This window comes from Ptychodera flava, chromosome 5, assembly GCF_041260155.1.
Source record: "Ptychodera flava strain L36383 chromosome 5, AS_Pfla_20210202, whole genome shotgun sequence".
In the NCBI taxonomy this organism is placed as follows: domain Eukaryota; kingdom Metazoa; phylum Hemichordata; class Enteropneusta; family Ptychoderidae; genus Ptychodera; species Ptychodera flava.
This window is the reverse complement of record NC_091932.1, coordinates 14,041,907-14,068,151: the sequence shown is the minus strand read 5'-3', so window position 1 is coordinate 14,068,151 and position 26,245 is coordinate 14,041,907. Positions and strand designations below refer to the sequence as shown.

The following is a 26,245-nucleotide window of genomic DNA, read 5'->3' as shown; positions in this document are numbered from 1 at the left end:
TAGATCATCACTCACAGTTGTTCCATTTTTCACTGTGCCAAACACAATTCACCCATGTGCATAATGCTCGAACAATTAATGTTTATACTACAGGAAAGGATACACTTCATTTAATGCATTGTTCATTGCAAATTACCCATTGTGTCCTTTGCTACAGTTTATTATAATTATATTTTGTTTTTAACAACAGGTATGTGTTAAGACATAAACTCTACAGAACTTCTATATATTGTACAGTTGAGATAGTTTGGGCCTTGAAAATGAAACACTTGAACTTTGCTAAAACTTTCCTCAAGCAAACTTTCAACCGTTCTCTTTCAAAATGAAAAATAAAAATCAGGGGTCACTGTGCAAAGTTTGTTACTTGAGAAAGACATTACCCACTACTTACTGATATTTGAAATTCAAAACGGCCACCGGTCTCATGTTATCTCTGTGAGGGAAATAAAATTGGAGATTTTCACAAAACTAGAAAACCAATGAAAACTTTTATTTACAACTTGAGCTTTCAAATAAGTCCCCACAAGGGACAGGCCAAAAGAATATTTTAAAAGTTTTGAGAGTCCAACTATCTGTCCCTCAAGGCGCATTCTACCCTAATTGAACCCTTTACATGTAAATTGCATTTGAAAACATTTGATTGAAGAGACAGAAATGCTTCCTCAAAGCATACATTAATTGTCAATGTACGTGCTTTCTCACATCAAATATTAAGTTTACCAAGGGTTTTTGATCAAAGAATTGCTTTGCTTTCTCTCGTCTGTCACAGCTTGAAGAATCCAAGTACCAGATTAGCGACAAAGTGCGTTTACTGCAGGCTGAGAAAGATGAGATCAACAACAAACTCAAGAAGGCTATTGATGGTAAGTGAAGTACTCGCAGTTCACTAAAACTAACATTATTCCATGTTTATTCGTATAATCGCATCACTGATGTTTGAACTGAGCGCGCTCAGGAGGCATTTGCATGGCCTTCATATGACCTTGTGTCCTGGTTGAATATTGAATGACTACACTCACGAAGCACTGCTGTAGTTTGTCTCTTTTAGCAAATCACAGTCGTACAATTATCGTAGCAACTTGAAAGATTTCTGTCACTAGACTGTTGTATTTGTTGTAGATGAAAGTGTTACAAGTCGTTTCCCTCATATTATGCAAAGTTTCAATGATTGGAACAAAGGAGTAAAGTGAATGTAGTTTGAACATTTCAATGAAAGATCTGTTGCAGTGATGGAGCGCCTTGCTTTTACTAAAAATCAAAATTGATGTGACGGTTTCTTCTGATCTAGCGTATGCCACCGCCAAATTTTATGTACAGTAGGAGAATAATGCATCTCTGCTCATTCTCTGTCTTCAGATAATGAATCTTTGATGGGCAATAAGGATGAGATTGAAAACCTAAAGAAAGACTATGAGAAACAACTTTATCAAGAAAAGACTCTGAAAACTCAGGTAAGATCGTGAAATTCCATATTCATTCAACAATTCTGCCAAGTCACTGGTCGGTGATTGAGACTGGGCCCGTTGAGAGTCTGTAATTAACTGAAGATATACTCAGATAGGATGACCATGTGATTTTTGGGTCCTGTAGAAGTGGAAGTTACCAAAGGAACTCCTTATACTCATATCAGTGCCGAGATTTGATCCAATATTAGTGTTAGCAAGACTGACATCTACATTGAGCAGTAAGAAAAGTTTTCACCACCGTAGTTTTTCGGAAATTGAAAATTGTATTTTTCCGTATAGAGTTAACACAGAGACGGCAGCCATTTTTAATTTCAAATATTGGTAAATTTTGGGTAATTTGTTTTTTTTGTACCAAACTTTGCATGGTGGCCCCGGATTTTTATTCTTGATTTGGTTAGAGAGTAGTCGAAAGATCCATTGAGGAAAGTTTGAGCAAAAGTTTTTAGTCTATCACTTTCGAGACATATCCTGTGTTGAAGATACCCGCCAAAGAAGTGGCGGGATATTGAGACGTGCTGTTGCCTGTGTGACTTCATTCAGATTTCACTTCCACCTCCAAAACAGGCCATCAACAAGCTAGCTGAGGTGATGAACAGGAAGGACCTGTCTGGAAAGAAGAACAAGATCAGCCAGTCTGAGTTCAGGAAGATTGAAAAGCAAAACAAGAAGATACAACAGGAGTTGAAGGCTGAGAAAGAAAAATACAGTCAAATGGTTTCCAAGCTGAACAAGGAAATCTCTGAAATAACAGCTGTAAGTATATATCTGACATTTTTGTCGCTTACAAATTTAATAACACATATTTCTTGGAGTCTTTTCATGAATGTTATGGCCAACAATAACAGTGCTCTCACAGAGATATACAGCTTGTGTTGACAGCTAAATTCTACTTGGTATTTCAACATGCTTCAGCAAATCTAGCGGACCTAGATCTTGCAACTAATTCCGGGATTAGTGATCTTACCCACTCATTGCCATGTAACTCTCTGGTATAGACTATACAGGAATTCTTCTCTCAAATCTAATCCCTTGAAAATCATAAGTGATTTTCCCACCCCATTTCAGGAAGTAGACAGCGCTGGATATGCACGGAAGTGATGTCAAAAAGTGACTTGAAATTATGTGATATATTAGTACAGGCAGGGATTTCAAAAAAAATGTCCCAAATATCTCTGCATTCTGTTTACCCTCCGAGTGAAAGTGCATTTGGTCGTTTTGTTGATTTCAGTCATACCAGGAGGAATTCCAGAAGAGAACTGAGTTACAGATGGAAACAGATAGCAAGGACAGTGAAATCGAACAGCTACAGTTCAAACTGGCAACTCTGGCCAGTGATGCAGCCAGTATCAACAGTGGCCCGGAGTCTGAGGAAGGCGTTGGTATGTTTACTCTTTTTCATTCCAATGATCCTTGCTCATATACATTGCAGAAGCAACCTGAAGCTGTTTCTATACCACACATCCACACACATCCCTCTAACTGTCCAGAACGCATCGTTCGCAAGCGTTGTTTGTGTGGATCACATGGTGTTCTTTTGAGTACGTCTGACCTACATCAAGACAAGTTTCAGCCATTGAGACAAGTTTCAACTTTCACAGAGTTGATTTCTTTATGGTCAACTGATATTATGGCTAGATGATAACCACACTTGGCAACTCTGCAATTTAGACAGTATATCTGTCTGCCAACAGTTCAATGCAAATAACTGTAGTCATATCAAATGTTACGAAAACAAGCCAGTTCCACACCAAACTATAATCAATCGTAAATTAAATTGATTGGATAATTGGTGGTTTCCCAGAACCAGTTTATCTAGTAGGTAAATCATTGGTCATATAGCAACCTGGTCCTGTGTGTGTGCATTATTATATCTTACCAGTATATTGATGGCACATAATACAGAGATCTGATTGCTCACGACGTAAAATTTTTAGCACTACAGCTTGGTTAGAACACTCACAAGCTCTCAGCTAGAGAAAAATTGCTTTTTTGATATTTCTTACCAGAAATTCAGTGTACTATAATGGTATAATAGCAATAAAACTCATTATCATATACCCATGCCCATATTGCTACATCCTAGTGACGTTCAACATAAAATACCAGCCATGATATTTCACGGTAAACGTCGAGATATGCACGATGAACGTCATCAGTTTTAGAGTTTTCCCGAATTACATTAGCAGTTTGTTGGTAAACAACGTAAACAAAAAAATGGCTGCCGCTCCCTTCCTGCGAAGCGATCTCGCCGACGTAAAAACTTGAAGGGCTTCGAGGAACTCGGGTATTTCTGGTTGCAAAAATACGGAAATATCACGTTGAGTCTTGAAATGTTTCCCATGGCATTTTTTTGGTCAAGTTCTAGCAAACATTCTGCCTTTCGCACAGCGCCGGCACTGTGCACGGTCTGCACCGAACAAGGTAGTGAGCTCGTGGCGTGACAGCGATGTTGGGCACGCGACGACTGTTGACATGGCAACTCTAAAGGTAAACTTACAAAATGGGGTCCCCTCTCCGTGCGAGCTCCATGCCGTACGATGATCGAAATCAGGATAGATTTAAAGCTGAGCAGTTTTTGATCGGTTACAGTTGTAATAGCATATTGCACCTTAAAATGTTCCTTCTGTAGGACGATTTTTGTATCCCGGTGTCTTTCTTCTTGGGTTTCATAGCGATGCCGCGCGTGATGTTGACATCTTCGTCGTATACTTTATGAATGAAGCCTGGTCACATAAACATTCTGATATTTATGCACAAGGCGTAATAAAGTAAAGCCTCAAAATTAAAGGTTTTTCGTTCTATTAATAAAAGTTCCCTAAAATTATGGGCATGGGTATATGATAAATCGGTTATTACCCAATATCGCCTGTTCCTTGTGTCGTATCAGCATTTGTGTCATTTGTGCTGCGTCAGACACTCGACTTCGTCTCGTGTCTGACGCAGCACAAATGACACTCATGCTGATACGACACAGGAACAGGCGATATTGGGTAATAACCTCTAAGTCTCAGCCAACTAATCTCAGCTGGAGAAAAATTTCTATTTTGATATTTCTTGCCAGAAATTCAGTGTAGTATAATGATATAATAGCAATAAACCACCCCAGCAATGTGTATATCACTCGATTTTGACCATTTCACTCCGTGTATGCACTCGCTATCACACATGCAAATATGTAGTGAACTGGTCAAAATCTTATGGTACAATGTATACAGTGGCTGGGTGTTGCTTACATATTCATCATACAGCTTCACCAGCCATTTCTCTGCTCAGATTGGTCAAACTAAGGAAATTTACAGGTTTATCCTTGACCTCAAAGAAAAACTTACTTTGAATTTGCTTTTAATTTTGTAATTCTTTGACTCTAGATGCCAGGGTTGAAGGGTGGCTAGCTCTTCCGAATCGTCAGAACATCAAACGCTACGGTTGGAAAAAGCAGTATGTGGTTGTCAGCAGCCGTAAGGTTCTGTTCTACAATGACGAAAATGAAAAATTGGCAGCAAAGCCTGAAATGGTGCTCGACATAGAGTAAGTAATGTTTCTGATCTGATTTTGACCAAGCTGAATTTGTTTATTGTGTTTTCTGCCTACGGTATCTCCATGCCATGTGCCACACACAGTGCAACTTGAAGTTCATAGCGAACCACTGTAAACTCAACTTTGATGTTTGGAAAATAGTCATACAGTATCAGACTACTCATCAGTAACAAACACGTGATCTACCAGATCAAATTTAAGTCTTGATAGGTAGTAGAATTACTAACAAACCTTCGTATGTTACTTACTTATCTGCCCAACGTATTCAACCCTGGTAGTTTTGAATCTACTGGTATTGCTTTGGTGAAAGAGGATTAACGTCAGAAGAGGATTGTCGTCTTGCAGTTTGCCTTCATCTCTGTGGAAGGTTTTACCAGTTTGTGTCAATTAAGATAGTTCATGCCTCAAAATTTGAAGACTTAAACTTTCCTCAAGGAAATTTCAAACAATTGCCTTTCAATATCAAGAACAGGAAATAGGGGTCACCGTGCAAAATTTGGTAGAAATTATCCAGTATGTACCGACACTTGAGATTCAAAATGGCCGCCATCCCTGTGTCAACACCATAGGGGAAATAAAATTTCAGATTTTAACAAAACTAAGTCAGTGAAACTCTTATTTTCTCCATGAGCTTCAAAGTGAAACCCAACAAATGGTAGACCAAATAAGTATTGTAAAAGTTTAAGAGTCCGAATATCTGCCCGTGAGGTGTATTCTATCTTAATATGCATGTTGAACATTTAATACTGTAACATCATTATTTAAGCAGGATGGTATTCTTGACGTAGCTTCATAAAAGTTTTACACTTACCTTTTCTTTTTGTACCTGACATTTATCAGTAAACTGTACCATGTGCGGTCCGTGACTCAGGGTGATGTCATACGTGCTGATGCCAAAGACATTCCACGCATCTTTCAGCTGCTCTATGCTGGAGAGGGAGAGAGTAAAAAAGAGAGAGATGAACAAGCTTTGGCTCCAATACTGGTAAGACAGTGAAAATATAATATATGTGAGATCCTGACAAGCTTTGTAATTTTAGACGTATCAGTGTTTTATCCAGGATATTACAGTAAAGGGGAGTGTACCAACCTTGCTACTTTTACAGGGGGGATTCAGGATTATGGGGTGATATCTATAGTTATGTTTTGATCAGCAAGTGGAATGTTTGAGTGTGGTCTGACTGCAGGACTAAAATACCTGTCAGTGTTTTGCAGTCGGGATAAGCAAATTGCGGAAATCCCCCTATTTCACCTCCTTGATGAAACTCTGGATTATAAAAGTGATAGAATGTATTTCTGTTGCCACAGCCATTGTATCTGTTTGGTCAAATTCAGCCTTGCAAAATGTGCATGTCCTTGTTCCAATCACCCCTCAGGGTGGAATGGTCCATCCCATTGTTAACAATATGTTCACGATCCTAATTGATAGAGTGTGTATATTAACTTGGTTGTTTTTTTTTTTTTTGCAGGACAAGGAAGTGATTCAGTTTAAGAATCATGAGTTTTTGACAGTTCATTTTCACATGCCTACAGCGTGTGAGTCTTGCAGGAAGCCACTGGGCAGCATCATCAAACCACCACCTGCCCTTGAATGTAGAAGTAAGCAGCATTTGTATGAAAAATATGTGTCTTTCTCATCACAATGTGCAAATGTTAGATCCAGTGTCAAGATAGTAGTGAATCAGTGAGTTTTCTCCCAGCGAGGTTTAGACACACATGAAGATAGCTCAGTAACTATATTTCTGCTGACACCAATAACGCATTCATTTGATGTATACTTACACACACCTGTAAATTTGACTTGGAAACGATATAACAGCTGAACATGTGCAACAAAATACTGATAAGTTCATATTGTGTGTACATCCATCTACCAGTCTAATCCTCTTTCTCTTATGTTGTATTTATTTCTATGGTTTGTTTATGGAGCCTGGTAGAAAGACGATTAAGCTGAACAAGGCTAGTCAAGATAATATGCTTGATAAAGCTATGTTAAAACATTTTTTTTCTTCAACAAACAGGGTGTCACATGAAAGTACACAAGGAGCATCACGATAAAAAAGAAGAGGTTATTCCACCTTGCAGAGGTTAGCTGAAAAACTTATATTTATTTGTATATTTATTTATTTACTTGTTTTTATTTGTGTATATCTGAGATGAAATGGAAAACCTTTAAATCTTTAATGAAATCATAGAACAACAAAACAACTCAGCTGTAATAAAAAAGGATAAAACCACACAATTTTATTTCCAGAGGGCCTCCAGGAGTGTCCTCTAGAACGTTTAGTTTTGCTTGTATTCTTTAACACTGTTTGCTTTTTTCTTCTGTACAGTGAACTTTGATGTGAACACTGCAAAGAACCTGCTGGTTTTAGCTGGTTCCACAGAGGAACAGCAGCAGTGGGTTCACAGACTCAGTAAAAGAATTGTCCGAAAGACAGCAGGTACACCAGTAGCATCCGGCTCACCGAGGTAAGGATACTGATCCAGCGAGAAAAAGTCTAAGAGATCTAGATATGTTATTTAGTTACGTGGATTCAATTATAATTTATTTCTAACATGGCGAGCCACAAAGTGATGTGACTGACACTGACCTGGAACTATTTTAAATTGCATAACAGTGATTTAAATACATTCAAGCTCCTCCTTTCCTGACGTCAGGCAAATGGTCACCTTCCCTTGGATATTTTGTCCCTCGTGGGGTTATGATATATTGTGTATAGCAAGCAAAATCGATCTCATGTTGGTTGGAATCTTGATCTATACCAAAAAGTAAGCTCTTATTATCTTTGGAGGGCATAGTCACTCTAAAAACAACACCAGACAGAGTTGGCATCTGCATTTTCAGGTAATTGTAGATGAACATTGATTGAGAATAGTAGTAATTTGTGATCATCTGCAGAGACTTTCTCAATTTGTTAGTGAAGCTTGAACAGCAAAATTTGCTCATGGCCATTGGCAATTTTACCTCAATTTAGTCGGTGTAATCTGCACTTGCAATCTTGTATCGGTGGCCACAAAATTTTATATTGATCTTGGCAAAGCGTGCAATGATCAAAGCTATTTAGTATCAAATGTGCAGACTTGATACTAGAGAGCAATGAATTCTATGGTAGTTACTTTGTCCCTTCAAAAATATCTTAACCTTAGCATGTCTTGATTAACTTTTTCAAACAGTAGAATTTTTCAAACTGGTTGTTATCAATGGTAGTTATGGACCTGATGACAGGGAATTGGGGTGAAGAGGTATACCATAATTTGGTCACATGCAGTATTTGACTTCAGCCTTCACTTGTTGGAAAGCCACTGTTAATCCAATGGGCTACATTTTACTCCCATGTTAGACATTGACACTTTGGACTGTAATTTGTTAAGGGAGGAGGGCTTTGAGCAAATTTAATGATTTTCTATTGATTAACCATGCAACAAGGTGAGATTTGTCACAAAGGAGATAAACATGGATCTGCGCGGTTGTGATGTGATTGGTTGACAAAGGCTGGTTATGTCCATTGTATATACTTCCTAAACAGTAAGTAGTTTACTTAAAATGTCCAATTTGTTCATTTCGTCCACAGTCGAACAGTGACAAGGCAACGGAGCCAAGGGGAGACTCCCAATCAAACTGGATACACACAACTGAGGAGAGGTTCAAAACCTGGCACTCCACAGTCAGGAAGCAGCAGTTCATTGCAGGGATCATCAAACAAGCTATAGGACAAATTAAGTCTTTTGACAAGTAAGTTCCTGTTTTGTATGTAGGTCTTCATTGCTCTTTGTGAAAAGTGTTCAATCCGAACACAGCAAGTGATTTACCTTGTGGCTGCAAAATATGACAGAGTAATTCAGTGCATGGGCGGTATCCATGAAATCAAATAGGAGAGGGTTTAGTGTGTGCCCAGAGTCTTCACCGTTACAGAGTGTAGCTTGCTAGTCAAGCGCAGGCCAAGAATCCAATTGGAGTCATACTGCTTTGCCAGAGATGAGTGACTGTGCTTTTCTGCGTAGTCTCATTTGATGTAAACATGGGAAATATTCCCAGATTAAAAGAGAAATCAGGCAAGTTATCGCCTGATAATATTTCTATAAATTACAAGACTGATTCTCATCCCTTCTACAATGTTTTTGTTCAGACAAAGCACTGTTAAGAATATTGAACTGTTTTCCAAAAAGACTAATGTCCACTTGATGCACATATCTTCATCTGAACCCAAAGTACAAGAGTTTATTCTATAATACAGTATTCTTTGTTTGTAGTTGTTTCTTCTTGTCAGTAAAATATATGTTAATACGTCAGCAGCTTACAATATCTTCCTGTTTTTATTGTCTTTCAGATTTATATTGGCATTTTTAGAAGTTTTATAGTTTAACCTTGCAAGAGATCGACTTCCCAATGACTCTGGCTGATGGTTGTTGAAGAAATCACGCATATCTGCATTTACCAATACCAATTAAATTTCTTGATGTTATTTTTTTTTGGTTACATTCTCAAATTTTGCGATAGTGTGTGGCAAGACAGCTAGTAGTGATAGTGGTTGCCATCCGTTTTTGCAAGGAAATAGTGTAGATATTTACGAAAAACCTTTGCTTGATACCGATTTTGGATGACAGTGTTTTATCAAGGAATGTTCAAGTGAAAGACAATAATGTATTATATTTGCAGCCATGTTTACAGGTATACAAGACATAATGAAAGCTCGTTCATTGTCCCCCAGTGGGGACACGCAGTGGGATATAATTCACAGAAAGTTAACTGTATCATGTGAGATTCTCCCATCGACATCGAAGGAGTGATTTTTATATCAACTGAATTTTGATAATTTGATCAACTTTCAGTGTTTTTCGCAGTAGCATTTGTTTCATCACTTTCACCCATAGACCCACCAGCCTATCGCCATTAGAACCAACCAAGTTAGTGGGTGACATTTTTCCTGTGATTACTGCCAATAAAAATTTAATGTAAGCTGTCAATGATTTATCCTGAGTAATTTTCAAAAAAAAAAATTGATATGATAATGCAATCTTTTTCACTTGTTTATCTGACTAATTTCTCTTGAATGCAAGTTGCATAGCAATCCTCAAGCATAATCTTACTTATTGCATTTTAACCCTTTCACCACTATGGTTTGTCCCAAAACCATTGTTTTCTATGGTAAAGTTGGACCTGTATACAGGGACCTGGGGGTGAAAGGGTTAATCCTTACCACTCCATTTGATATTCAGATGTTTTCTGTATGACAAACAACAGCTTTCTTATTTATGTCAACGTGCCAGAACAATTGCTACACTTACAGCTGTTTTCGAACAAGGAGCTCTTTATGAAGAATCCCTATATTGCAGTTATAAAACCGCCACAGCTAGGCAATTCACAAACGTTTCTAAGTTAATCTTCCCTTATATAGAAATAATCGCCGTTTGCCTTTTAGACGGCTGGGACATACTAAAATTTGCTTGAAATTGCTTTAAGTTTCCATGAAATTGTAACAATGATCAGTAACTATCAGTTTGTCCAAGATTGGCCGACTTTGTCCCTTTAACCCCCACTTTGAAGGGTGTCTGTATGGCAACTGCTAGTCTCGGCCAAGCTGGAAGCAACCGATAATTGTTACAATTTCAAGTAAACTGTGAGCAATTTGAAGTGTGTTTTAAAAAGTCCCAGCCATTTTGACAGCAAGCTGCAATAATTCCTGTGGTAAAACAAAATGCAACTGAACACAGTGTTTGTCTTTATTATTTAAAATCAAAAGGCGTCTCAATTTTGCAATAAAAAAATGTAAAGAATATCAAGTCAACACAGAATTTTCAACAGCATGACTGGCGGTTTTCAACAGATCTAGTAAAAATGGTTGTAGCGCAAAGCGACAGTGATGTAAAATAGTGATTTATACTGAGTTTGGTGCCACTGTTGCATGTTTTGAAATCAGTGGGTCATGCATAGTTAGTTTCCAATGGTCAAGAGAGGACACCTACAAGATTTCACTGACATGCTTGCAAAATTTCTTCAAAACAAACAATACAACTTCTGTTTGCAATGCAATTGTATCTTGTTAATTGTTCAGGAAATGTCTTTCATTTGCATAACAAATGGATGCATCTCTCACAGACTATTATGCCCTCAGGCTGATAACTTACTGTATGGAGTGTTATAAAGATTTGTAAATACCCCATAAATATGACAGTGAAAGATAAAACTGTTAAAATTTTCAAAACTATTTTCTTGTTAACTCAATGGGAAAGAATTAACTCAATTTTCACAAAAATAAGATTATGAAAATTTGAATAGCATCTAAATGACCCCACACAACATGGTAGTTCAGAAATATATTGAAAAAATTTGAGCACCTCCTTTTTTGTGCCTGAGGTGCATTGCACGTGAATACCAAAACACTGTTTTTAAGTGTCAGTGGGGAAGTTGTTGCAGAGGTTACATCTCTGGCCAGAACAATAAAAGCATTGACAGATAATCATTAAATAATAAACAAGCTGTATAATGGGTGTGCGACTTTCTTCCATGTACGCATGTTTCATTGAAATTCCACAGAACACTTGACATTGATGATGATGCTAAAGTGCTTTGTCACCACAACACCATCAGGCTTTGATATGTCTGTAGTGTTTGCTGGTGACCCACCAATTTTCAACTGGACAGTACATGCCTCAGTATGTCACCTGTTGCGTTCATATTCCATTTTTTGATCACGTTTAAAGGGCCTTTATCCTTTTCACATTTGCGAGTACTCTGCTTTGTTTATCTTGTATTTTCAAGTCTTTTACTTTATCACAGTTACTTTGGTTTTATCATAGTAAAGCAGATATTGTTACACGCCAGTCCTGCCCAGCAGGTAGATATGTCAAAATCATGGCACTCCTCAGAATTCAGCTAGCATCATACACATGACAGAAAAACCTCAGAATTTTACTAGCGAGTATTTTTAAATGTTCATCAATATGTTCAAGGCTAGGCATGATATAATCCAACTCCACACCTATTTATTTGACAGTGGATATTTGTCATGACGCACTCCAATTTTGACTATGCAAAACAGTACAGTCGATCGTTTTCAAATATTGAGTACACTTTTTTTATGTCAGTCTGTCTGTGGCTGTGCCTATTAGAGTGAACAACTATTCTAATGATCTCCGAAATTGAACCCTGGTATTTGTGTGTGACTGGTTTCTTTCTGGTGTTAGCGTATTGTGTTTTGCCCTGTGAAGACTGTGCAACTATAGTGCTTGACTCCCAGTTACCTCCCATTGTTGTGATGTCCAAGTAAATTCCCAATGTACAGTTTTCTTTGCACAAATTGTAAAGTAATCTCTTTTGAAACTCTTCTGAAAGCAAAATATCTGAAATAGGACATTCAGCAGCTCTTCTGTTGACAGCGTTACGTGACATCTCGCCAAAATATTTTTACGTACTTTTCAAATACATGCATGGGGACTTTGTGTGATTTCATAGCTTTGCAATCTAGCAAGCTGCTGTATAGAAGAAGTTACAAACTCTTTGTTCATGCTGACATCTTTACTTTGATAAGCATGGTGGTGAAAAATATCAATTTCAGGACAATCATTATTTTAAGTATTGATCACTTTAATCACTGCAGTACTTCTCATTTCACAGCGCGCTTTTTTGGATCAGATACGCTGTTGAACAGAAAACCAAAACATGACCATTCTCCACTTCTGTATCAGAGACATGCAGTCCTTTGTTACTCCTGCTGGTTTGCCTAAGTAACTTAACGTGTTTTGTTGTGTTTTTCTCATGCCATACCCGAAGCATCTTCAAGTTAAAAGTATTTATGGGTCATATTGATGTAAAAGCTCAACACTTGATTGAAAGAGATAAACTTGTTACTAGGAGTGTTCCATGTCAGTAGTAGCTAAAATAAATTATGTAGTACTGCCTTCGAAGACCCCTTTTACCGTATTAATTATTAGTCCTAGAGTAAACAAAATTGCTCTGAACAATTGCATTGTTAACATTTTTGATGAAATTGTCATGTCCTGTGATCATGTATTATTAACTTCAAGGGAAGAAATTACAGCGAGAAAGTATTCAGTGATGCTATCTTGTGTAGATAATTTTTATAAAGGTCTTCAGCCTATAATTTTTGAATCTTGTCGGTGAGCCTGTATGCATCACTGTGATTGGATGAATTTCAAACTTGTATGTTAAAAAGCTTGTGTCTTGCCCAATCATTTTCTATGGTACATCTCTCTGATTGGGCTGAAGCTGAATTGCATGTTATACCGGTATCTCCCACCTTTTATCATTACATATCTTCAATAGAAGAAACATACTCCATATATTTTGTAATTTATTTGACAGCATAAGACACTCTGTTTCGTTACACATGAAACGCAATTTGATATTGCTTACATATGACAGTGTGTGCCTGCATCATCATATTGATGTGTTGAAAGTTTGTTTTTGATGTAAAATATCTCATTATGGACTGCAGGGACTGTTATTTTTCTGCTCAATCTATTCTTGCTATGTTGAATTCAAAGTTAAATAAAATTTCTATTTGCTGCTAGAAGGCAAGACTAGTGTAGAGCAAGGAGCTAAAACGTGATGATGAACAAAAGTATTATTTTGTATTCCTTTTGATTACTCAGAACTGCATTTCATCGAATCCAATGCCAATATCGCCAAGGTTTTGCAATACTTACAAGTTCATTGTTTAATCTTTGTAAAATACTTGTAAAAGGTACAGTTGCAAAACCTAGCGCTCTGTATGTTAAAATGACATATTGGACAAGTTAAGACATTGTCAAGTAATGGAATTTGTAATTTCATTAGGTGATACTTTTTAAATGTCGACTGAAAGACTGCATTAGCTGGCATTAACAAATTGAAAATTCATTACGCCAGAATGTTTTCGATATTCTGAAATTTTTGTATTCAAGACCAGTGATTACATTTCTTGTTAACGTGGGTTTGGTATACGACGTAGTTTATTTCGTGTTCCTTTATTCTGTACAGAATTTCTATAATGAACTAATTTAGTGTAATGTACAGAATCTGATTTTCTTTCTGAGTGGGATTTGAGTTCATTCTGTTTATTCTCCTTCTTCATTGCATGCATTATCAGTTAGTATCACAATATTCCAAGTCAAATAAAAAAATGTATAAGCATAAACTTGATATTTGGTGATGCTTTTCAACACTGTCAGGTGGAACTATCAGCTAAAGGAGTGATATCAGTCAGTTACAAAGAAAGTTGAAACACTGTCTAGCAGGCGGTCAGGCATAGTCAAAACAGCAACAACACACACGTCCAGGCACAGCCCGCTATAACTGTCGAAGACATCACTTGTTTTCAGGTGTAGTTTTGACTACGTTTGACCTTCTGCAAGACAATGTTTTAACTGCGGGAGTTGATTTCTCTTTGTGATCGAGTCATATTAACACCTACAGCGCGTTTCACCTAAGTACCGCAACCCCGCGTATGAGACGGACACAATTCACGTACAAAACAAACGATAAGCTTGGGTATCACGACACATTTCAAAGTCACCGATTCATTGATTGATTAATTACTGTAAACCAGCATGGGGCAGCCGCTCTGTCGTGACTGAGGGATACACTTTATCTACAATGTTCGGCTTTTTATTTGATTTCTGTTGAGAAAACCTTCAGCTCTTCAACTCTTGGCTGAAATTGAAAAACCGGTTACATTATAAACCCTTTTCAGAATTAGAGCGCGAAGCCACTGCAGTGAACTGCAATAAAACTGCTTACACTAATTAGTTTCAGCTGTAGCCGTGGCCACTTTGGTGTTGAACAAGGCTACTTGATAAAGACCAAAAAGTCTGCTTGTACAAAGGCAAAACTAGCTCTGTCTGAGGCTCGAGTTGTAAATGAGAGTTTACGATTGGCACCCTGTGTTCAAGATTAAGATACAATGTAACATTACCATGCACTGGTCCATGTATAAATCTTTTTCATTTCAACTTCCCCAGACAAACTGTCTGCATGGGACATACAATGTTGTCGACTTTGCCAGCTGGCTACAGCTGAAACTAATTAGTGTGAGCAGCTTTATTGCAGTTCACTGCAGTGGCTTCGCGCTCTAATTCTGAAAAGGGTTGTATTGTAGATTAAATGCTTTGAACTTTTATCTCTCAGTCCAGACAGAGAGGCTGCCCCATGCTGGTTTACTGTAATTAATAAATGATTCGGTGGCTTTGATACCCAAGCTACACGTTTGTTTTGTACGTGAATTATGTCCGTCTCATTCGCTGAGTTGCGGTACCTAGGTGAAACGCACTGTAGCTGATAATCGCACCTGAAAGTGAAATATTTTACAAATGATCGTAAAAGTTGCAAATGGTCAAACCCAGGAACAGCTGGTCCAGTGTCTTTGATGTTTGGTTCCTATACACCGGAGATACTGGTGGACGTTCATGGGGAATTACGTAAGTAAAATTATGAAATGTGCATACTAAAATTTCGTGATCGATGTATAATATTTCGTTAGAACACCTGAATTCAATTGTCAATAACATTCAAACTGTCTGGTTCCTAGGGATGAGCTGCATCAAATTTGTTCAAATCTGCTTTGAAATTTGTGTATTTATTTTGGTTGATTTCCTCATACCAGTGAATATCTTTATGCGACTAAACGTCTTGGGAAGCGTACAACTGAAACTGAAAGGTTAACTCCTAAAGCTAAAAGAAGTCGCCCAATAGTGTATTGAGTAAAGTGGTTAACTAAGCATGTCAAAGCAAGTCTAATTAAGTTACACATTTCAATTGAAACCAGTTGAAAAAGAGGTGAGACAGACACTGGGCATCCAAAGTAGCAAAAATATCAGTCCCTCTCTGAGAGACATGTGAGAGGTCAATCAGGGTCAATCTAATATCTCTCCAGATTGGATATTAACAGTTAAGATAACGTTCTTCATTGCGGTCTATTAATATATCCTTTTCAGAAAATTCTAATGATTATATAATGATAACAATTCCAGAAAGGTTCACACCATTTAACAGTTCTGGTTTGTGTTGAATTTGTGTTTAAATTACAGTGCTCAAAACAAGAAATGTAATAAAACTGGCCTTTACTCGTCATCGAGGGACAATTGCTTCATTGCCGTACACCCCTATTCCCAAAATAGAGAACGTTTCCAGAATTATCTTTCTTGTTCACATGTGATATTAAAAATGTAGACAAATATAATCGTAGGGGAATACAAGAGAGGCAGTGTGCAATCAAGTTAGCCTCAGTCTTGATGTATCTGATATCAAACTTAAAGCTGCAATACCGAGTTCCATCTTAATCTCAGTCCAATGTTAACCTTTTAAGTTTTGCAGAAAGGCAAGAGGATTTTCTTCACTTTAAATATCTATGGGGGATTTGAAGAATTTACATAAAGTCCGAAATGCTGAAAAGCTCACCAGTTTTCCATGGTAGAGTATGTTCTCTGAAATTTGTAAAATGGGTGTGAGAAATTGTCCTTTTGATCAACGTAGTGGTCAATTCTTAGAACAAGTAAAGAGCCTGTCGTGAAATGATACACCTTTATGCTATCAGTACACATGCAATAGATTCCGTCGAGTATTAGGACAAGTATGCAGGTTGAACTCCAGTTACTTTTACTTGGCTGGATGAAGTCATTGTCCAGCAGGTATTTGACTTCTCCCCAAGGCATTTTGCTTTTAGCAGCCTTCAGTAATTATAAAGGGGTCGGCAGGGGAAATTCAGAGTACACTGTACTGAAAAATGTGACCCTACCCCCAACCTCGTGTCTAAAGTGTGACCCTCCCCCTGTCCAACATTCTAACACTTGACCCTCCCCAACCACTGAAGTATTCTCGCCAGGAATTTTAGTAGGCAGTATCAGCTAATTTACATAACAATGGTTTAAATGCCAGTTAGTTTGCAACTGGACAAATTACAGGGGGGGGGGGGGCTATGTTTTTAGGGAGGGTCGCCATTTTCGTGCAAGCATATTGGAAATTTCACACATGCCTTTTGGCGAGGGTCACCATTTTTTGCGCAATTATAAGACGGCAAGCCATGTGGTGCTTCACCACAAAAGTATTAAATCATAACACATGGGAATCTATCGGGCAAACTACTAATACTTTTCCTAAACAAAACAAGTTGTATCTTTACATGGGCTTTGAACTGGGAAGTAAAAAGTAAGATGTTGCCCCACAATACTTCGTAGTTTTTGAAAAAATATAAAATAAATTATGTAGTACTACCTTCTAAGACCCCTTTTACCGTATAAAGTATTAGTCCTAGAGTAAACAAAATTGCTCGGAACAATTGCATTGTTAACTTTTTGATGAAATTGTCATGTCCTTTGATCATGCATTATTAACTTCAAGGAAGAAATTACAGGGAGAATGTGTTCAGTGATGCTATCTTGTGTAGATAATTTTTATACAGGTCTTTAGCCTATAATTTTTTAGTCTCGTAGGCGAGCCTGTATGCATCACTTTGATTGGATGAATTTCAAACTTGTATGTTAAAAAACTTGTGTCTTGTCCAATCATTTCCAATGGTACATCTCTCTGATTGGACTGAAGCTGAATTGCATGTTATATCTCCCACCTTTTATCTATGAACACTTTTTTAATATAAAACCAACAACATCTGAGCATTTATAGACTTTTGATAATTGATATAAACGTACTTTATTAGAATAGGGTGGTTACAAGTGCATATGTGTACAAGAAATTTGATTTGGGAAATTCACCGAAAATGTTGATTAACTTTGCATGTTAGTCTATGAGAGAAATATGAACAATAACGAGATTGGAATTAATTTTGGATATAAATTGGATCTTCACATTTTTCAAATTTCTGAAAAGTGTAGGTGTCCTATAGCTAAAAGTTGCAATATTACAAATTACTCATAAAAACGAGTGCGCAACTTAAATTGAAAAGCAGATGAGATTGCATTTGAAGATTAAAATCGACATTACTTCACTATATCCCTTGTCTTTCATCAGTTTTAACTATTCTGGGTGTTTAATTTAGGATACCACTGCATCTTCATTTCCTTGTAAAACTTGTGGATAATGTGTATGTATTTAAAGAAATCAGTGTATTTCGTCGGTGATTTTCTATTCAGAAAATATCACATGGACAATCGAAGGTTAGGCCGTAAAATCAGCTTCTTTTAAAAGTGACCCTCCCCCAAGATTTGTTGCTTTTGCGAAGGCTGGAGGTGTACCAACTGGAGTCAAGATTTTAACGAATAAGTTTTGGAACCCGGATGAGGTCAGTTTTAAAATCCAGAGAGCTTTGACAAAAGCCATTTCAATTTCTATGCCTTCATGATGATAGAACTGACTATGTTGACAGGTTGTGAAACTTTACTTTAGGATTATTATAACCTGTGTAAGTTTTTCCACAGCTATTGCATGTTTATAGGGCACACGTAGCAATTCAGTTGACCGTTCAGCTCTTTGTCAGTGAGTTGGGGACCAAAGAAAAGGACTTTGGGAATTTTTTTTCTGAAACTAGAAGAAGTGAAAGTACCTTGAACTACGAGGTGAAATTTCGTTTCTCGGTGTTTTATATCGCATATTATGGCATATCGCTTTCATGGACGTCTAGGAGGACTTGAAATTTTCTACTGGCCATTAGTAACATGGCGTCGAGAGTTTGAATTCTGATACATATGCCAAGAGGTACAATCTTTCGTTTTTATTAGCTACGAATTTCTCTCTAAAGGAACTTGAATTGTTCACGGACGTCTGTCCAAGCATTTGCTTAAATTGGATAAAATAAAAATCTCTTGAATTTACTCTCCCACAGCGAACAGAAAATGTTTAAGAAGGCCAAATTAAGTCCCAATAACCAACGCTTGTGGCGCACTTTATATGATTATTTTGCAAGAGCGAAGCGACCGAGGTCCGGAAGTCAAAACTGTGTTTTGCTATTTTTGGTAAAACATTTCTTGAATTTTCTTCTCTTATAGCTATCAAATTGATTTGTTGGTTTCTTAGTGATGGTCTATAAAGTTGTGAATGACATCGCATGTTTAAAATGTTCGCACAAATTATCTTATTTTCCGTTTGCAACATCTAGTATATACCACAATCGACTGGTGTATTGTTACATGTTTCGACGTTGAAGACCAGTCAACATAATGAATTGAACGGGACACCCGGGGAATCTCCCAAGTTCAATAAGCCTTGTACCGCCCAATGCCAGGCCTGGTAACTTTCAGAGTAAACAAAAATGGCAAACAATGTCTGTTTCACGATCATTCAATTTAGAGATCTAAACAGGGTAACTTCAGGGCAGAAGGAAGTTTTTGACACAAATATATTTGAAAACCATGTTATACGGTAAGTATTAGTTGTTCCAGTGCGAGTTCATTTTAGCTCCATTTCCATCTGTGAGACAAAGAGGAAGTGAGCGACATATCCTACCAGTCTTGCAATTGGTCGAACAACAAAGAATGGTATATGTGTAATTACATGTGAAAAACCAATAACCCATAATGGGAAAACGTATACGGTCAGTTGCTTGCAATTCGGCGATTTTATTGATTTGATTTCAGGAATTGCTACAAAACATCACTTATGTCGAATGCATGCATACAAGCGGACCGCATACTTGCATATATAGTAATGTTAATTGCTGGTGTATGGTTTTAGAGTCGCTGATTGAGGTGCTATATTTGTATGATGGCTGCTTGTTATAGCTTTATGATCATTTCTATGGTTTTGGCAACCACAGCTCTAAGTTTTCTACCATTATACCCAGGTAAGTGATTCAAGTTTCAAAATCATTTGCGAGATTGTTATATACGGTATATGATATTATTCGTTTGGTTTATTACGTGTGGTTTGGCTAGTAGCTTTTTGGTAGTCATGCATCATTACTTATATGTCTCAAAAAGAATCGTTACCATATAGTTTTAGAAATAAAACCTTGGAAGGCTGCAAGGAGGGAAATCATTATACAAGATTGTGACATGTGTGCACATAGATATGTATACCGTAGCTGTGACAAGGTAAAAAATAAAGATCCGGAAAATTCAAAAATCAAGGAGTTTCAAACCTTGGTGGAGAAGTCCCTTGAGAAATATTTGGTTGTTTGAAATCCCTATCACATTGTGAAAAGTTTTACTGTAAGTTGACGACACATATCCCAATCGAGAAGGGCTGTAGCTTACATGTAATGTCGTCCCGTGCAAAATTAGACTGACATTAGTTTCACCAAACTCACTATTGAGGGTATACCGTCACAAAAGTTACCGGTATTGACAAATTATAAGATGAGGACACCATCTTGAATTTTAAATGAGCAGCAGCTCTGCTTTTGGGCTCGTTAGTATCGAACAAATTGTTCGGGAACAGGGCTTGCCTTGGTAAAATTTCCCGAACAGAAAAGTTAATCAAGTATTGGAGAAGACATGGGTATAACTATAGAGCTCTGGCGAGGTCGCATTGGTGTGTATTCTCAACCAACTTCTTGGCGGGCTATGGATACCACTGTCAACGTTGACACCAAGTACGCAAAGTGGCCACCTGTTGTAGAATTGCTGTACAGATCTTTGGCGACTATATTTGTTATTGAGGTAACTTTCCTACTTGGATATGCGCGCGCTTAGCCAAGTTGATATAACAACCTTTATTAACGTATCAACCTGTGGAGATGAATGTTATTTAGACCGAGGAGAATTGTCCGATAATTTTGATAACTTTACAAAATTTCGGGAAATTACATGCGTAAGTCGCCGCAGAAATGCCCACGTGTTGATAAAGATGTGAAATGCCCACGTGTTGATAAAGATGTTGCTGATAAAATGTGGTGATATTGAAGTTAACCCAGGTCCACCTAAAAACACTCGTCAAACTAAAATCACCGACTCTGCAAGTCAGAGAGATTTAAGATCACGCTCTGCCTCATTAACTGATATTACGGGACAAGAAAGCGCAAATACTGAGATAAATTACAGTCTATCGGATGTAATGGCGGAGTTACGTAATGTAAAGATGTCACTGTCACAGCAGATTCAGGAATGCACTGACACCATGAATAAAAAAGTAGAAGGTCTGGAAATTAAAATAACCAAGGTGGAAGAACAAATAAAACATGAAAGTATGAAAATGGCTGAACTGGCTCAAATGAACTACTTTATGATACTTTAGAGTCTGAATTAGCAAAATATAGAGAATATTTCCCACATTGTAAATTCATGATCTGTGGAGATTTTAACGCTCGCACTAGTACCGAACCTGATTTTATCGAATTTGATGATATCAGCCACGTTCCCGTTGATGATACTTATGGAAATGATTCTGAATTACCACCTCGTGTAAGCTGTGATAATGTTATTAACTTATATGGGAGATTGTTATTAAATTTTTGTATTTCTACTGGTTTAAGAATCGTAAATGGCCGTCTGGGGAACCCCAGCAACTTTTATACTTGTATTACACCAAATGGCTGTAGCATCGTGGATTACTTGCTTATCCCGGATAGTGATTTTGCAGACATTGATGCGTTTAAAATTGACAGCCGCACCGAATCTGATCACATGCCAGTAACTTTCACTATATCTGGTAAAAGTATAGATAATGTGATAAATAAATAGGGACATTACAAGCAGTGATACCAATTCATCAAATATAAGTCATGTAGATAGAACTTACTGGGATATTAGTAAGTTACATGCCTATCTAGATGTATGGAATTCAGACTTAGTTAAACATTCTATTGATAATCTTTATCAGTTCATTGAAATAAGTGACACTGATTCAGCTATTTCATGTTTAGATGGTATCCTTGACCTCTGCATTTAGAAAGAGTTTAAAAAGAAAAGATTTAAGACGGGAAAACGTTTGGTTCGATCAAGATTGTAGCAAATCAAAAAGGGAAGTTCATTGCTCTTTAAATAAATTCAGAAACGATCGCACCCAAGAAAATTTGAAAGACTACCAGGATATTAGGAGATCATACAAAAAACTCCTTGAGTATAAAAAACAATACTATAATCAGTGTAAAATGGAGAGGTTTTTAGCTGATGCTGAAGACAAGAACTCAAGTAATTTCTGGAAATGGTTCAGTCACTTTTCACCTGGTCCTTCAACAAACATTCCACGAGACTCTTGGTTTAACTATTTCGCTGATCTTTTCAATCCCACAGCTACCGATGAAAATGAGTTCACAGAGTTTCATGCTCATACCAGACTTTTCATAGAAAATATCAATGCAGAATACAATGATGATTTAGAGATGAACCCATTACATTAGATGAAATTAAAGCAAGCATAAATAAGCTCAAAAACAATAAAGCACCTGGAGTAGATGGGATAGTAGGGGAACTTTATAAATATGCACCGCAAGTGTTTTCCAATATTTTGTGTACAATATTTAATTGTCTTCTTTCATCTGGTAAATTCCCAAATGCTTGGGTTAAAGGTATGATTTCACCCATACATAAAAAAGGGGACAGGGATAATCCTGGAAATTACCGGGGTATAAACCTACTTCCTGTCATTGGAAAAATTTACTGTTCAATCCTATGTAAAAGGCTAGAAAAATGGTTTGATGCGTATTCTAATATTACTGATATCCACTTTGCGTTTAAAAAGAAGAGAAGCTTAAGTACTGTTGATAGTATTTTGTTTTGAGTACCATTATAAATCAGTATCTTTCACAACGAAAAAGAAGATTATATTGCGCATTCGTTGACTTCGAGAAAGCCTTTGATAGAATTCAACACTATTTGCTATTTTATAAGTTATTCAAAACAGGTGCCAAGGGAAATTTCTATCGTAGTCTAATTTCTATGTATACAAATGTTCAAGCATGTGTGAGAACGCCTCTTCGTTTAACTGATTTTTTCACATGTAACTATCATATCATCGTTACTTTTTGTTTCTTTATAAATGACATGGAAACTGAATTGAACACTGATTATTCTTCTGGTGTATATATATATCTGGTATCAACTTGATTTTGCTGCTCTTTGCAGATGATCTAGTCCTTATGAGTTGTTCAATGATAGGATTACAAAGATTGTTAAATAAGTTATCAGATTACTGTAAAAAATGGCAAATGAAAGTAAATTATCAGAAAACCAAAATAGTGGTTTTTAGACGGGGTGGTAAGTTGAAAAAACTGATAAATGGTACTTAGATGGCCATAAGATTGAAGTTGTGTCTTTTTACAAATATCTGGGTTTGATGTTGTCATGTAGTGGCGAATGGAACCTCGCCCAGAAAACATTAGCTGCTCAAGCAAGCAAAGCTATGTTTCTTTTGAAACGCCAGCTGTCACATCTAAGCGAAGTTCCACTGAAATATGCGCTTCGTGTCTTTGATTGTAAGATCGCTCCGATCTTAAACTATGCATCAGAAATCTGGGGATTTCACAAAGCTGATAATATAGAGAGAATCCAAAATAACTTCTTACGTCATATCTTATGTTTAAATAGACACGCCCCAAATAGTGCTATCAAAGCTGAAACTGGACGTTACGATCTCTTCTACCAACATCAAATTAAAATAGTTAAATATTGGTTTAAATTATTGTGTATGGAAGAAAACAATATAGTGGCGATCTGCTACAAATCACAATATGATAGAGCTGAGAGAAATATATTGTGCTGGGCACTTCAAGTAAAACAACTGTTATGTAAGCTAGGTTTTGCCACAGAGAAACATAGACAGAGTGGCAACAATTGCATGCCTTTTGTTCCATGGTCGTCTCGGTAGACTATGGGCTTTTTATATTAAAATGAGCTTCAAAGGTGTTAACTTTTTGGAGGCTTTGTTTGTATTGTGGTTGATGATTACACGAGATTATGCGAAAAATACGACGAGATGGCATCGTACTGCCAGTCGCGTAGCAACCATAGTTACTTTGTGAGCTCTCAGGCCAGAAACTGCTCCACACCAATCAAAACATAACACGCCAGCAGTTTCATAAACATGTCCTTCCTTGACGCACGTGTAAAAGACAGTATGACTGACCGTAAACCATTGAGTAAAACCAGACAGTATCGATAACAGACTTTCAAATTTGGTTCAAACACACTCATTATATATTCATAAAATATGAGAGGAATTTTTAAAACGGTAAAACTCACTTTTCTGAAGCTCAAAACACTCCCGTTTTCGCCAGCACGTCAATTCTGCTCAGCACCACACGACAACAACAACACAAACTTTGCCGAACATACTTTCGCTTAACAATTGGCGAAAATCCGAAAATTACCGAAGGATTCATGGTCGGCACTCTTCGGAAAAGAGAGGCGAGAGCAACCTAAGGCGAGGCGAACATGGATGGGTTACGTAACCGCTTCACGCCTTAAACAATACCGTTGCCACTCTATCTATGTTTCTCTATGGTTTTGCTGATGTGTGGTCACAGCAAGGGGTTGCAAATGTAAATGCATTCCTGAGTGTTTTTAAACAAAGGTGTCATGATATCAATATGCAAACGACCTTGAGTGACATGACCTCAATTAGCAAATTAGACACCTTTTGTAGATTTAAATTTACAGTTAACTTTGAAAAGTATTTGATGTGATAAATAGAAAGATCTTTAGAGTTGCAATGTGCCGCTTTCGATTATCTAGTCACTCACTACGTATTGAACAATGTAGATGGGAAAGAACAAAAGTACCAAGATCTGAAAGAGTTTGCTTGGTGTGTAACAGTGGCCAGGTGGAAGACGAATACCACCTGTGTTTAGTTTGCCCGGTGTACACTGAGTTAAGGCGAAGGTTCATTCCATTGTATTTTTATGATCCTCCAGTCCGTTATAAGTTTTACTTACTCATGGAATCACAAAATGTTTATTTAGTAAATCAATTGAGTAGATTTATTTATTTTGCTTTTCAAAAACGAGACAAAGTTTTGCAGATGTAAATATTTTTTCAAGATGGTATGTATGGTAATGTATTCTTTTGTATTTAAGGGCCAAAGGCCTTATATACTGAATCAATCAATCAATCAATCAATCTATAATATTATAATATCCAATATTGCTACCCGGAGCCTATTTATTTCCAAATTTAGGCGTTTGGAGTGGCACCCTATGTAACACAAATTGCTTTTACTGTTGGCACGAAGAAGGGCTGTAGCTTAATGTCGTCCCGTGCAAAATTAGACTGACATTAGTTTCATCAAACTTACTATTGAAGGTATACTTCGCGTTACGTCGCCCGTTTGTGTGGCGCTCGCAGAAAATGATTCTGCTCGGCTTGGGTCGGCTCCCCGTAGTCTATTTCTGCATCACAGGGATAGCTAAATGGTTATCGGGTATGCCGGGAATCGACGAAGTAATTTCATATAAAAACAAGGCAGTATTGCTGAAGGCAATGAGTACTTGGGCCGTGATAGAGTAATTTTGAGGACAATATATACTACTATTCAAATATGGTCTTGAATTTCCTCCTGTCTGGTTATTAAACGAAGCAATGGCATGACAACGGCAAAATATGTCTAGCAACTTTTGTGGAGTTTGAGGCAGGGGTTCTTTATTTATAGTGGAAATTGCTTAAACTCCTTAAATATTCAAATTACAGCAAATTTCTTTTGTTCTCGATGGTAGATGTCTAATATTTAGATGGGCATATTTAGATTTCTACCCTATAGTTATCCCTATATACCAAAAACCGGACATCAAGCTCTATTGGCTTGCTCAGAATTAGATATGTGCATAATTAATGAGGTACAATATGTGGTGTCATAAGGTGTCCCATCATACCAAATATGAAGGTGTAGCACTTGTGGTTACTGAGTTGTGGACAAATATATATATTTGAGGTCAAAGGTCATTGAGCTCACGTGACATTTTGTCAAAATAATTGTATTGCTAAGTTATTCCTATATACCAAAAATCAGACCTCTAGCTCTATTGGCTCGCTCAAAATTAGATATGCGCATAATTGATGAGGTGCAATATGTGGTGTCATAAGGTGTCTATACCAAATATGAAGGATGTAGCACTTGTGGTTACTGAGTTGTGGACAAATATATATATTTGAGGTCAAAGGTCATTGAGGTCACGTCACATTTTGTCATGATAATTGTATTGTTAACTTATCCCTATATACCAAAAATCAGAGCTCTAGCTCTATTGGCTCGCTCAAAATAAGATATGCGCATAATTAATGAGGTACAATATATGGTGTCATAAGGTGTCCTATCATACAAAATATGAAGGGTGTAGCACTTGTGGTTACTGAGTAGTGAACAAATATGTATATTTGAGGTCAAAGGTCATTGAGGTCACGTGACGTTTTGTCAAACAAAT

At 37.2% G+C, this 26,245-nt stretch overlaps 1 protein-coding gene across 5 annotated transcripts in view; it reads left to right on the top strand.

The window, feature by feature from the left end:
* The window catches only part of LOC139133081 (rho-associated protein kinase 2-like), a 74,778-nt gene extending 60,635 nt beyond the window's left edge, over nt 1-14,143 (top strand). For all 5 annotated transcript variants that reach the window (XM_070699495.1, XM_070699496.1, XM_070699499.1 and 2 more), the window contains 11 exons: nt 770-863; nt 1,357-1,451; nt 2,031-2,219; nt 2,695-2,845; nt 4,835-4,994; nt 5,844-5,988; nt 6,473-6,602; nt 7,025-7,090; nt 7,337-7,475; nt 8,579-8,739; nt 9,335-14,143. In XM_070699495.1, coding sequence (XP_070555596.1) covers nt 770-863; nt 1,357-1,451; nt 2,031-2,219; nt 2,695-2,845; nt 4,835-4,994; nt 5,844-5,988; nt 6,473-6,602; nt 7,025-7,090; nt 7,337-7,475; nt 8,579-8,717 — 1,308 coding nt within the window. In that variant the 3' untranslated portion in view covers nt 8,718-8,739; nt 9,335-14,143. The remainder of the gene's footprint in view (nt 1-769; nt 864-1,356; nt 1,452-2,030; nt 2,220-2,694; nt 2,846-4,834; nt 4,995-5,843; nt 5,989-6,472; nt 6,603-7,024; nt 7,091-7,336; nt 7,476-8,578; nt 8,740-9,334) is intronic.
* Nucleotides 14,144-26,245: the final 12,102 nt, after the last annotated feature.